Source organism: Artemia sp. Qi Xiang Cuo, chromosome 6 (genome assembly GCF_049724085.1).
Source record: "Artemia sp. Qi Xiang Cuo chromosome 6, ASM4972408v1, whole genome shotgun sequence".
Classification (NCBI taxonomy): Eukaryota; Metazoa; Arthropoda; class Branchiopoda; order Anostraca; family Artemiidae; genus Artemia; species Artemia sp. Qi Xiang Cuo.
Genome location: NC_142799.1, coordinates 13763934 through 13778918, shown reverse-complemented (window position 1 = coordinate 13778918; position 14985 = coordinate 13763934). Strand labels below are relative to the sequence as shown.

The window sequence follows — 14985 nt, the reverse complement described above, 5'->3', positions numbered from 1 at the left end:
GTTACTTACTGAGAATTTTTTCATAATTTCTTGTAATTAATTTCTACATCGTATATCTAACTCGTGAAAACAATAAAGAGTTTGTTACTTACTTAGAATTTTGTCATAATTTCTTGAACGAAATGTCTTTTTGTTTATCCAACAGGTGAATTCAAGAAAGAATTTGCTACTTAGACTGAGAATTTATTCATAATTTCTTGAATTTAATTTCTAAATCGTATATCTAACTCGTGAAAACAATAAAGAGTTTGTTACTTACTTAGAATTTTCTCATAATTTCTTGAATGAAATGTCTTTTTGTTTATTCAACAAGTGAATTCAAGAAAGAATTTGCTACTTAGTTACAATTTTTTCATAATTTGTTGAATGAAATTCCCGTATTGTGTATCCAAGAGTTGACTTCAAGAAAGAAATTGTTTCTTACTGAGAATTTTTTCATAATTTCTTGAATTAAATTTCTACATCGTGCAGCTAAGTGAAAATAAAGAAATTGTTACTTACTGAGAATTTTTTAATAATTTCTTGAATTAAATTTCTACATCGTGTAGCTAAGTGAAAATTGTTTGTGATAAAGCGAAAAAAAAAGTTACTTACTTACAAATATTTTCATCATTTCTTGAATGAAATTTCCATATTGTGTATCCAAGAGTTGACTTCAAGAAAGAAATTGCTACTTACTGAGAATGTTTTCATAATTTCTTGAATTTAATTTCTACATCATATATCTAACTCGTGAAAACAAAAAAGAGTTTGTTACTCACTTATAATTTTGTCATAATTTCTTGAACGAAATGTCTTTGTTTATCCAACAGGTGAATTCAAGAAAGAATTTGCTACTTACTTACAATGAAATTTCCGTATTGTGTATCCAAGAGTTGACTTCAAGAAAGAAGTTGTTACTTACTGAGAATTTTTTCATAATTTCTTGAATTAAATTTCTACACAAGAGTTGACTTCAAGAAAGAAATTGTTACTTGCTGAGAATTTTTTATAATTTCTTGAATTAAATTTCTACATCGTGTATCTAAGTCATGAAAACAATAAAGAGTTTGTTACTTACGTGGAATTTTGTTATAGTTTCTCGAATGAAATATATTTTTTGTTTATCCAGCAGGTGGATTCAAGAAAGAATTAGCTACTTACTTACAATTTTTTCATATCCACGAGGTGACTTCATGAAAGAGTTTGTTACTTGGTTACAATTTTTTCATGATTTCTGAAATGAAATTTCTGCATTATGTATACATGAGGTAACTTCAAGAAAGAGTTTGTTACTTACTTAGAGTTTTGTCATAATTTCTTGAACGAAATGTCTTTGTTTATCCAGCTGGTGAATTCAAGAAAGAATTTGCTACTTACTTACAATTTTTTCATAATTTCTTTAATGAAATTTCTGTATTGTGTATCCAAGAGGTGACTTCAAGAGAGAATTTGTTACTTACTTACAATTTTTTCATAGTTTCTTAAATGAAGTTTCTGCATTGTGTATCCAAGAGGTGACTTCAGGAGAGAGTTTGTTACTTGCTTACAATAAAACTATTCTAAAGAATAAAGACGGGTTAAGCTTTAAGATATTTATTGCTTAAACGTATTGACACAGAGCCCAAAGAGACACAAACAGCCCAAAAAAACAGACGCAGCCCAAAGAGACAAACACAGACCAAAAAGACTCAGAGACACAAACAGTCCAAAGAGACAAACATAGACCAAAAAGACTCAGACACCCCAAAAAGATCCCACAGCCCAACGAGACACACACAGCCTAAAGAGACACACACATCACAAAGAGACAACCACAACCCAAAGGGACAAAGAAAGCTCAAAGATACGTACACGACCCAAAGAGACGCACACATCCAAAAGAGTGACACAATGCCTACCACGACACACGCAGCCAACAGAGACACACAGAGACAAAACAGAGACAAATTACCCCAAGAGATATACAGCCTAAATAGACACACACCGCCCAAAGAGACACACACTGGCTAAAGAGACATACACGCAGTCCGAAGAGACACACAAAGCCCAAAGACACACACACACAGCCCAAAGAGACAAAAAACGCCCATACAGACACATACATACCAAAAAGATTCAAACCCTCCAAAGAGACACACATTGCCCAAAGAGACACACATGGCCTCTAAGAGACACAAACTGCCCAAAGAGACACAAAAAGCCACAAGAGACAAACATAGACCAAAAAGACTCTGACACCACAAAAAGACAAACAGACAAAAGAGACACACACAGCCACAAGAGACACACACAGCACAAAGAGACACCCACAGCCCAAAGAGACACATACAGCTTAAAGAGACGTACACGGCCCAAAGAGGCGCACACATCCAACAGAGAGACACAAAGTCCATAACGACACACACAGCCAAAAGAGGCACACACAGACCATAAAGATTCAAACTGCCCAAAGAGATATACAGCCTAAAGAGACACACACAGCCCAATGAGACCCACACAGGCTAAAGAGACATACACACAGTCCGAAGAGACACACAAAGCCCAAAGTGACACACACAGAGCCCAAAGAGACAAAAAACGCCCATTCAGACACATACATACCAAAAAGATTCAAACCCTCCAAAGAGACACACATTGCCCAGAGAGACACACATGGCCTCTAAGAGACACAAACCCCAAAAATAAACCCACACAGACCAAAAAACGTCCATACAGACACATACATACCAAAAGATTCAAACGCCCCAAAGAGACACACATAGCCCAAAGAGGCACACACGACCCCTAAGAGACACAAACAGCCAAAAGAAAGACACACAGACCAAAATGACTCAAACAGCCCAAAGAGACACACATAGCCCAAAGAAACACAAACAGCCCACATAATTTCTTTAATGAAATTTCTGTATTGTGTATCCAAGAGGTGACTTCAAGAGAGAATTTGTTACTTACTTACAATTTTTTCATAGTTTCTTAAATGAAGTTTCTGCATTGTGTATCCAAGAGGCAACTTCAGGAGAGAGTTTGTTACTTGCTTACAATAAAACTATTATAAAGAATAAAGACGGGTTAAGCTTAAAGATATTTATTGCTTAAACGTATTGACTCAGAGTCCAAAGAGACACAAACAGCCCAAAAAAACATACAAAGCCCAAAGAAACATACACAGTCCAAAGAGACAAACATAGACCAAAAGGACTCAGACAACCCAAAAAGATCCCATAGCCCAACGAGACACACACAGCCTAAAGAGACACACACATCACAAAGAGACACCCACAGCCCAAAGAGACACATACAGCTCAAAGAGACGTACACGGCCCAAAGAGACGCACACATCTAACAAAGAGACACAAAGCCCAAAACGACACAACCAGCCAAAAGAGGCACACACAGACCATAAAGATTCAAACTGCCTAAAGAGATATACAGCATAAAGAGACACACACCGCCAAAAGAGACACACACATGATAAATATACATAAAAACAGTCCTAATATACACAAAAAGCCAAAAGAGACACACATACAGCCAAAATAGAAAAAACACGCCCATACAGACACATACATACCAAAAAGAGTCAAACCCTCCAAAGAGACACACATTGCCAAAAGAGACACACATGGGCTCTAAGAGACACAAACAGCCCAAAGAGACACAAACAGCCCAAAGAGACAAACATAGACTAAAAAGACTCAGACACCCCAAAAAGACACACAGTCCAACGAGACACACACAGCCTAAAGAGACACACACATCACAAAAAGACACCCACAGCCCAAAGGGACACATACAGCTCAAAGAGACGTACACGACTCAAAGAGACGCACACATCAAACAGAGAGACACAAAGCCCAAAACGACACAAACAGCCAAAAGAGTCACACACAGACAATAAATAGTCAAACTGACCATATAGATATACAGCCTAAAGAGACACACACAGCCCAAAGAGACACACACAGGCTAAAGAGATATACACACAGTCCTAAGAGACACACAAAGCCAAAAGACACACACACACAGCCAGAAGAGACACAAACACCCAAATGAGACACACACACCCCCAAAAGACAAAAAACACACCCATACAGACACATACATACCAAAAAGATTCAAACCCTCCAAAGAGACACACATTGCCAAAAGAGACACACATGGCCTATAAGAGACAAAAACCGCAAAAAGAAACACACACAGACCAAAAAACGCCCATACAGACACATACAGACCAAAAGATTGAAACGCCCCAAAGAGACACACATGGCCCAAAGAGGCACACACGACCCCTAAGAGACACAAACAGCCAAAAGAAAGACACACAGACCAAAATGACTCAAACAGCCCAAAGAGACACACATAGCCCAAAGAAATACAAACAGCCCAAAGAGACAGAAGCCCAAAGAGACAAACACAGATCAAAAAGACTCAAACAGCCCAAATAGACAAACACAGATCAAAAAGACTCAAACAGCCCAAAGAGACACACAGCCCAAAGAGACAAGAGACGCACACATCCAACAGAGAGACACAAAGCCCAAAACGACACAAACAGCCAAAAGAGGCACACACAGACCATAAAGATTCAAACTGCCCAAAGAGACATACAGCCTAAAGAGACACACATAGCCCAGAGACACACACCGGCTAAAGAGACATACACTGTCCTAAGACACACAAAACGCCAAAAGAGACACAAACCCACCCAAAAGAGAAAACAAACGCCCATACAGACACATATATACCAAAAATATTCAAACACTCCAGAGAGACACAAATTGCCCAAAGAGACACATATGGCCTCTAAGAGACACAAACAACCCAAAGAAACACACACAGACCAAAAAACGCCCATACAGACACATACATACCAAAAGATTCAAACGCCCCAAAGAGACACACATAGCCCAAACAGGCACACACGACCCCTAAGAGACACAAACAGCCAAAGAAAGACAAACAGATCAAAATGACTCAAACAGCCCAAAGAGACAAACCTAGCCCAAAGAAACACACACAGCCCAAAGAGACAAAGCCCAAAGAGGCAAACACAACCCAAAAAGACTCAAACAGCTCAAAGAGACACAAATAGATCAAAAAGACTCAAACAGTCCATCGAGACACACAGCCCAAAGAGACGCAAAAAGCCCAAAGAAACACAAACAGCCCAAAGAGACACAAACAGCCCAAAGAGAAAACTCAATTCCTCCTAGAATTATTTAAACTAAATAGTTACCCCCGCCCTAGTAAATTCGGTAAAACACGATAGCCTTATTTATAGTGAAGCGTTTCTTAGTCGTATGTTTACCCGAATATTTAACAAGTACCATTTTTCCATACCATCCATAAAACTCAATTCCTCCTAGAATTATTTAAACTAAATAGTTAACCACGCCTAGAAAAATCGGAAAAACACGATAGCCTTATTTATAGTGAAGCGTTTCTTAGTCGTATGTTTACCCGAATATTTAACAAGTACCATTTTTCCATATCATCCATAAAACTCAATTCCTCCTAGAATTATTTAAACTAAATAGTTAGTCAGTTCTATCATTAATCTTCAATAGCGTAAATGCACCACCCATTTTTTTTTCCACTAATATCCTCTCAAATAAACTATTCTCTTTGAATTCAATTCTCTTACTAATATGAATTGTAAAGAAAACTATTCCTTTTATTCAAATCCTAATCACCAATCAAGTTATACTCGTTCCTGTTGGCAAAGGTGTAATGACCTGTAGAATAGGACCGGTAGAATACCTACCTGAAAAACCTGTTTGGTACGGGGGCGTTGGCAAAGGTGTAATGCCCTGTAGAATAGGACCGCTAGAATACCTACCAGAAAAACCTGTTTGGTACATAGGCGTCACGTAAAGGTGTAATGCCCTGTAGAATTGGACCGGTAGAATACCTACCAGAAAAACCTGTTTGGTACAGGATTGCTATACCTGCACGATAATAACATGGTATTTGCTATACCTGTACGATAATAACATGGTATTTGCTATACCTGTACGATAATAACATGGTATTTGCTATACCTGTACGATAATAACATGGTATTTGCTATACCTGCGTCAGAATTCCATATGTGGTTACTACTAATATACCACTGACTCCATAATTTAGTGGTTTTGCAAGGCAGTCGTCAACAGTATAATTTGGGTCTAAAAAGTACATTTTTCCAGATACTTTGTAGGAAGCAAAAGATTAGTTTAAGCTTTAGATTGATTTATGTCACTTGTTAGACAGGGGTTGAGGTCATAAAAAAAGGCAAATCAATTCGCTTTGAAACACTGGAGGTGCCAATACAATTCGACCATGCAAGCTGCAATCTCCTGATTAATTACCTTTATTTAATACTATTTCCTTAAAGAAATGAAGGGCTCCTCAGTGAATATTTACTGTCTTGAAGGGTCTAAATAACTTGTAGTAAACACTTCCGCAGTTTACGGTACATTTGCTGCTTACACTGAATTCTGTACCGTAGCTCGTTACCGTCGAGCGTAGTGATGGCGTTGTTCTTGTTATCGCTAATTTTGTTGTGTTTTTTTTTGTCATGATGCGTTTTGCTGTTTGCCTTCTGAACGCCGATTTCGTCGTGAATAATTTTAGTTTGTTATACGTTTTGACGCTCGATGTTGCATGCCTTCCAATCACAGATTTTGCTGTGCTTCATTTGCTATTTGCTGGGAAAAGCTTCAATTGCTTCACTTTACAATGGAATTTTACGTCCTTTTTGTCAGCAAGCTTGTCACATACTTTTATCATGACTTGCTTCTAAATGTTTGTTTCTCTTTCAGACAGTGCCCTTGTGTGTACGGAAAAGGAGCAAAAAATGATGAACAAAAAGCCGCTTGAATACTACATCTTCAAGCTTCAAAAGGATAGCATTATTCCATCCGAAAATGGATTGAAGAAAAATCAGCGTTTCCGGTGTGACATCTGCAACGTCATCTGCAAACGAGGTTTTAGTCTTAAGAGGCATTATTTGCGCTTTCACATAAACGCAATGTATATTAATGAAAGGGACTTGGCCAATTGTGGAATCAGGCCTACTGAGACTGCTGAAACAGGTCTTTACAGATGCTTTGACTGTTCTACTTACTTCGAAGTCAAAGAAGAGCTTATGAATCATATAAATAGCTATCACATTAACTGTCCCAAACCAGGTGGGTGACCTTAATCAAGAATCTTAGTAAAAGATAAATACAACTAGGTTTTCGTTGTTTTAACCCAAGCTACTCTTTAAAGTAACTAGCGTATATCGTTCGTGTGTTACATCGTGTACATGAAGACATAGTTTTTGTCCAATTTTTTTTAGATAAAAATAAACTGCTAATGCAAAAATATTTTACGTTGAAGTTGGAGCAAATAGAACTGGACTTACGGAAAGACCGTCATCACTATTAAAAACCTTATTTTTTTGTTCACCTACAGGGAAGGTATTCGCAGAAGTTTCTTATAACAAAGGGGCCAAATTATTTTCCATGACGAATCCAAAGAATTTCAAAATATAAGAGTCCTGAAAAAAAGCAACTGAAAAGATAAATAGACACTATAAACGATCAGTGATATCAATGACCTTGATCAATTATAACGTTTAATTGACAATTATCAAGAGAATATAGATGCCAGTTTAAATGTATCCATTTCAAAAGTGACTGACTTTAATTTATTTCTATTCACAAAAATAATTTCTTTTTTTAGAATTTAGAACATATAAAATGGAACAGAAAACTAGCCATCTGTACTTCTCTTTCTATTTTCCGTGCCACGTTCATTTTCCATTTTCTAATTCTTTCTAATTTCGTTTTCTGCATTTCTACTTTCTACTTTTTTTTACTTGGTATCTTTTTACTCGTCCTTCTAAAGCGTCTTAAAAAATTAAGTTTAATCTACTAACCTATTGACCTTTACTGCACAGTTTATAGTTCAACCAAGCGCTAAGAAGAAAGACAAATTTTTGAATTACACATGGACTCCATACAATTTCTTCTTAAAGAAGCGGATTTTAGAATAGAAAGCTAGGTGGAGCAACTAAGGTTATCGACATGGAGGCCTATGTATGTGATACTGTCAACGATCTTAAAAATAGTTGTACTAAGGGATATTTGCCTGCCATAAGTAATCATCATGGCAGTTAAAAAGAACAGTTTATGATTTTTGTGAATTGAATTCTAGCATGATGTCATCAGCACATGAGCCAAATGATAAGTTAATGCTGTGGAGAATGCAACATGTAGAGCATTTTCCTTGTGCCGCCGAAACTTAATCATAGGCAGCGCAATCGCACTTCCAAGCTAAAGAACAATGTTGGCACAATGTATTATTTTTTTTCCATACCAGGGCACTTCGTATCGAAGGAGTTGTCATAGAAACTTCGAAGACGGTTCATTCGATTGGAAATTGGAATGGCTAGTGCCCTTTTTAATATTCGAAAGTTATTATAACAATAGCCCAAACACATCCAATAAAAATTTTGAGATAGCAATTTGGTTCAGCGTAGTTGATTTCCAGATAGAAATTATGTTTGAGGAGGGTACTCCCCCCTACAGCCCTCAGGGCAAGGGTTGTAAGTTATGCCCTGGGGGCATATAAGGTTTTCTTATAGAAAGCTTTGTCTTAGAAACTTAAAAAAAGGCTCATTTAGTTGGAAATTCAAAGGGCTAGGGCCCTTTTGAATCGTCAAAAGTGATTGGAGGGCAACTAACCCCCCCCCCCTCTCACGCCCACCTTTTTCCCAGACACATCCAATAAAAATTTTGAGATAGCCATTTTATTCAACGTCATTGAAAGTTCTGGAAACTAGTTCTATCCCGCCCCCCCCCCACCAGCCCTCAGGGCAAGGGTTATAAGTTATGCCCTGGGGGCAAATAAGGTTTTCATAGAAAGCGTTGTCGTAGAAACTTCAAAAAGGGCTCATTCGATTGGAAATTGAAATGGCTTATGCCCTTTTTAATGGTCGAAAGTTTTTGGAAGGCAACTAACACCCCTTCCACGACCACCGTTTATCCAAACACATCCAATCAAAATTTTGAGATAGTCATTTTGTTCAACGTAGTTGAAAGCTCTGCAAATTAGGTCTTTGAGGATGATAACCCCCTTAGAGCCCTCAGGGCAAGGGTTAAAAGTTATACCCTGGGGGCATATAAGGTTTTTTATTGAAAGCGTTGTCGTAGAAACTTGAAAAAGGGTGTATTTGACTGGAAATTCAAAGGGCTAGAGCTCTTTTTGATAGTCGAAAGTGATTAGAGGGCAAATAACCCCCCTCTCACGCCCACCATTTCCCCAAACACATACAATCAAAGTTTTTAGATAGCCATTTTGTTCAACGTAGTTGAAAGTTTTGAAAATTAGGTCTTTAAGGATCACAACCCCCTCCCCACAGCCCTCAGGGTAAAGGTTTTAAGTGGGGCATATAAGGTTTTATAGAAAGAGTTGTCGTAGAAACTTCAAAAAGGCTCATTCGATTGGAAATTTAATAGTAAAAAATTTTGATTTAATAGTCAAAAGTAATTGGAGGAAAACTAACACCCCTCCCACGCCCACCATTTCCCGATAATATCAAATAAAAATTTTGAGATAGCCATTTTGTTCAACGTAGTGGAAAAGTCCGGAAATTATGTATTTGAGGATGACAAACAGCCCTCAGCTCAATGCATATTAGGTTTTATAGAAAGGGTTGTCGAAGAAACTTCAAAAAGGGCTCATTTGTTTGGAAAATAAAAGCGCTAGTGCCCTATTTAATAGTAGAAAGTGATTGCAGGGCAACTAACGCCCCCTCACGCCCACCATTTCTACAAACATATCCAATCGAAATTTTGAGAGAGACATTTTGTTGAACGTAGTTGAAATTTCGGGGAATTGGGTCTTTTCCAGCGTTGTTGTAGAAACTTCAAAAAGGACTCATTCATTTGGGAATTGAGAGGCTAGTGCCCTTATTAATAGTCAAAAGCGATCGGAGGCTGAATGCCCCCCCCCATACCCGTCATTTCCCCAATCACTTCCGATCAACATTTTGATATAGCCATTTTGTTGAACGTGGTTGAAGGGTCCGGAAATCATGTTTTTAAGTATGACTACCCCCAACAGCCATCGGGGCTAAGGTTGTAAGTTATACCCTGGGGGCATATAATGTCATATAGAAAGTGTTGTCGTAAAAAATTCAAAAAGAGCTCTTTCAATTGGAAATTGAGAGGGATATTGCCCCTTTAAATACTCGAAAGTAATCAGAGGGAGAATCGCATCATTTCCCCAAACATTTCCGATCTCAGCTTCAAAAAGGGCTCATTCGATTGGAAATTGAGAGGACTAGTGCCTTTTTCATTAGTCAAAGGTGATCAGAGGGCAAATGTCTTTCTCCACACCTATCATTTCCCCAAACACTTCCAATCAAAATTTTGATACTGCCATTTTGTTAAGCCTATCAGAAAGGTCTGGAAATTACGTTTTTGAGGATAACAGATCCCCCCTGACCTCAGGGCAAGGGTTCTAAGTTATGCCCTGGAGACATATAGGGTTTGATAGAAAGTGTGGTCATATAAACTTCAAAGGGATTGGTTTGGTAAGGGATTCAATCACTTCAAGGGATTCAATCATTGGATTGGTAATCAGACGCTCTAGTGCTTTTTTTAAGAGCAAAGTGATCAGAGGGTAGCTACCCCCTCACTACTACTAGTTGCTGATGAGACGCATCAGAATGAAAAAATGAAAATAATTCAAATGAAAAAATGAGCATTGTAAGTTTTATATACATATGCTGATATTTATTCCTTAAAATCTTAATCAATTTTTGATTTCTTAAAGTTATAAAAGTGAAAACATTTAAAAGTTTTTTTCAGTAAAATACAAATTATATTCTAGCTTTTAGAAAGCATGGGGCTTAGAACCCTACTCATATTAATTTCTGCTTGTTTTGAGTTTGACTTATTTTAATTTCTGTTTGTTTCGGGTTTCATTTATATATTGGTACTGATTTGTGGTAGTTGTATGCTTGGTAGATTATTTGATTCTATTTTTGTTCATTTTTGGTTTAATGGAGTTCTTTACTTTCTTTTGAAAAACTTATTTTGTGCAAAAAGTTTTTTGATTAATTTCTGTTCGTTTTATATTTACATAGTCTTTTTCAGGGAGAAAGACTGAGCCTCTTCTGAAGTTAAACAACTATTTCTTCCATAAGAACCTTTAATACACCCTGGGCATAATTTACAACCCTTGCCCCTAATCTCCGAGGTTTGTTTCAACCCCAAAAGCCTTGTTATATGATATTTAGACTATTTTGAATAGAATGGGTATCTCAAAATTTCTATTAGACTCATTTCGGGACAATAAGACGTGTGTGTAGGGGGGAGAGGGTAGCTACCCTCTGATCACTTTGCTCTTAAAAAAAGCACTAGAGCGTCTGATAGTTGAATATGCCACCAGGGCATAACTTAAAACCCTTGCCCTGAGGGTATTGGGGGAGTGTCGTCCTCAAAAATATATTTTTTATCTGGAAATCAACTACGCTGAAGAAAATGACTATCTCAAAATTTTGCTTGGATGTGTTTGGGGGAATGATGGGCGTGGGGGGGGGATAGTTGCCCTCCAATCACTTTCGACTATTAAAAAGGGCACTAGCCACTCCAATTTCCTATCGAATGAGCTCTTTTCTAAGTTTCTACGACAACTCATTCGATACGAAGTACCCTGGTACGGAAACCAAAACAATAAATAATACATTGTCCCAATATCGTTCTTTACTTAGGCAGAGCTATTGCGCTGCCTATGATAGCGTTGTGTCTGCATAAAAGAATTATGACAAATTTTATTTTCTGTGCTCTGGATTTATCGTTATAAAATTATGCGGACGACTTTCTAAGTTCGAGCAAGTCGTTATCTCAAATAGAAAAAAAAAAATTTTAAGTGGAAAATATCCGTGTATCGTCCTGGAGTTCAATGCGAGTAAGAGTGAAGTAATGAGACTTTTTAGTAACCGTAGTGATTATTGGTCACAAAGTTTTGTATTAGGTGACAATGTAATTGAATTTGTGAGTACAGTGCGTTATCTAGATTTGCCGATTTAGTCATTTCTGAAAAGTTCTCGTTCTATGCTTCTTGAACATTTCAGTAGCACTTATGGATCGCTTGTAAGATCTAAAAATCACTATTATCATATTGTGTTGGCCCACCCGTTTCTGATGAGACGCATCAGAATGAAAAAATGAAAATAATTCAAATGAAAAAATGAGCATTGTAAGTTTTATATACATATGCTGATATTTATTCCTTAAAATCTTAATCAATTTTTGATTTCTTAAAGTTATTATTTAAAAAAACCTACGTTTTCTAAAGAGTTAAAGAGGCTGAGTCACAAGTTCGAACCTTAAAACGTACAGGGATTAGAAGGTACAGTACAACCCCCGCTTTCGCAGCCTTTAAATAATTTTTTTTTTTAAACTGAAAGTAAGGAGCGACATTAAAACTTAAAACGAACAGAAATTATTCCGTATATGGAAGGGGCTGTGCCCTCCTTAACGCCTCGCTCTTTGCGCTAAAGTTTTTATTGTTTAAAAAAAGAGTTGTGAGAAAGTCAAACTTTAGCGTAAAGAGCGAGGCGTTGAGGAGGGCACAGCCCCTTTCATATACGGAATAATTTCTGTTCGTTTTAAGTTTTAATGTCGCTCCTTACCTTCAGTTAAATTTTTTTATTTATTTAAAGGCTGCGAAAGCGGGGGGTTTGGGGGGCGGCAGCCCCCAACTGTACCTCCTAATCCCTGTACGTTTTAAGGTTCGAACTTGTGACTCAGCCTCTTTAACTCTTTAGAAAACGTAGTTTTTTTCAAATAATTTCTGCACGTTTTTGTACAGTTTATTACTTATTATTGCTTGACTAACTGTTAGATGATTGTGTATTATTCTTTTCTTTCTCGACAGGGTGTTTTAAGGGTCGACCTTGTAACTCAGACTCTTTAACTATTTATAAAACTTAATTTTTTTCAAATAATTTAAAAAAGAAACTGAGTTTCTTTTTTAAACTTTAAATTCAGTTTATAAAAAATTTCCTCTGACAGGGAATCGAACCCGGGTCTTCCACGTGACAGTCAGGAGTATCGACCGCTGTACTAGAGAGAAACAATTTTAATTGTATTTTTAGTATGTGGAATCTATTTTTGACGCAAGCAAATCCCCACAAAACTTGATATTTGGTTTTTGAAAAACAGGGACGGAGTGATCAGATTAAGTTGAAATTTCGAGGATAAGCTCCCAGGCCCCAGGAAAGCTTATCCTCTATATTTCAGCCCCATCCGACAACGTTAAAGGGGGGGGGGGGGCTGTGGTGGGAAAAATTAACATGGGCTCTTATAGGAAAACAAGGTTTTTCGTAAATGTAAATTCGGGGGATAATTTTTTCGGTCTGAAAATATCAAAAGGCCCTTACAGGTCGAATTCTGCTTCGAATGAGTCCTCATTCACCCGGATCAGTTGCCAACTGTGGCCTGTAGGCGTGGCTAACAAGAAAAAAAAAGAAAGAACTTTAAGTGGCTATATTTGTTTTTTGGAAAACAGGGAAGGAGTGATCGGATTGAGCTGAAATTTCGAGGATAAGCTCCCGGGCCCTAGGAAAGCTTAACCTCTAAATTTCAGCCCAATCAGACAACGTTGAAGGGGGGCTGTGGTCGGAGGGTCGAAACTTCCGGCCCACTTTTACCCATGAAGATACAGTCGGAGGGGGGTGAAATTTTGCACGTTTCTTAGTTTGAGCTTGGGCTACAAAATGCGATTACCGCTGTCTCTCTGCGACCGCTAGGACCGGAAATCACTTAACATTGTGGTGGGTCGCCTCTTTATAGAGGCACAAGTTTGCCTCCTTGAAGCGAGGTTTTTCGTAAATATAAATTCGGGGGATAATTTTTTCGGTCTGAAAATATCAAAAGGCCCTAACAGGTCGAATTCTGCTTCGAATGAGTCCTCATTCACCCGGATCAGTTGCCAACTGTGGCCTGTAGGCGTGGCTAAGAAAAAAAAATGAACTTTAAGTTGCTATATTTGTTTTTTGGAAAACAGGGAAGGAGTAATCGGATTGAGCTGAAATTTCGAGGATAAGCTCCCGGGTTCAAGAAAACCTTAACTTCTAAATTTCAGTCCGGTCGTAAAACCCTAAAGGGGGGCTGTTGTCGGAGGGTCGAAACATCCGGTCCACTTTCACCCATGAAGATAAAGTCGGAGGGGGGTGAAATTTTGCGAGTTTCTTAGTTTGAGTTTGGGCTACAAAATGCGATTACCGCTGTCTCTCTGCGACCGCTAGGACCGGAAATTGCTTAACATTGTGGTGGGTCGCCTCTTTATAGAGGCACAAGTGTGCCTCCTTGATCTATTGAAGTTGATACGAGGTTAGCATGAGACACAGTGTTGGAGAATAATAAACTATTTGGCAATAGATAACTTGAAATGAAGTCACTATTTTAGAAAGGAAGTACTTGAGGATAATAGCTTAGAAGGAAGGTAATATCTAAATTAATTATATACAAACTATTTAATTATAAAAAGTAACTTACATCGAAGAATAGGTTAACTCCATTTTTATTCTCTATAATGTCAGCTGTATATTGTTCAATCTGAAGAGCAGGCATAATCTCAACTATATATTGTTCAATCTGAAAAGAAGGCCGCCCAGAACGCATTATGTTATGTACCTAACTTAACCAACTCTATGCAACATGTCTCCCCAACCCCTCAGCTTTATCGGCTAAGTAGATATTAGAGGTATTGTTTCACGTGGCAGTGTTGCATTATATTCCTCTCTGTAAAGTAGGTTAAATCCTTTTAACCCTTTTCTCTCATCGAAAATTTAAATAATTATTCTCATTTTATGTCTATGTAAGAATTATGTGACAAATTCCTGAAGAAATAATTTGATGTTCGTCCAGCGTCAGGGGTTGTTCTTAGATCAAGTTTCTTACATGAGTAGATTTATCGTCATGGGCTATTTTTAAATGTTCTGGCTGGAGTGGAATTGTC

At 37.7% G+C, this 14985-nt stretch overlaps 1 protein-coding gene across 1 annotated transcript in view; it reads left to right on the top strand.

Annotated features, from left to right (window-relative positions):
* Positions 1–14985, top strand: part of LOC148950890 (uncharacterized) — a 122065-nt gene that overhangs the window by 76545 nt on the left and 30535 nt on the right. Inside the window, exon 4 of the mRNA XM_089090941.1 lies at positions 6786–7154. Coding sequence (XP_088947067.1) covers positions 6786–7154 — 369 coding nt within the window. The remainder of the gene's footprint in view (positions 1–6785; positions 7155–14985) is intronic.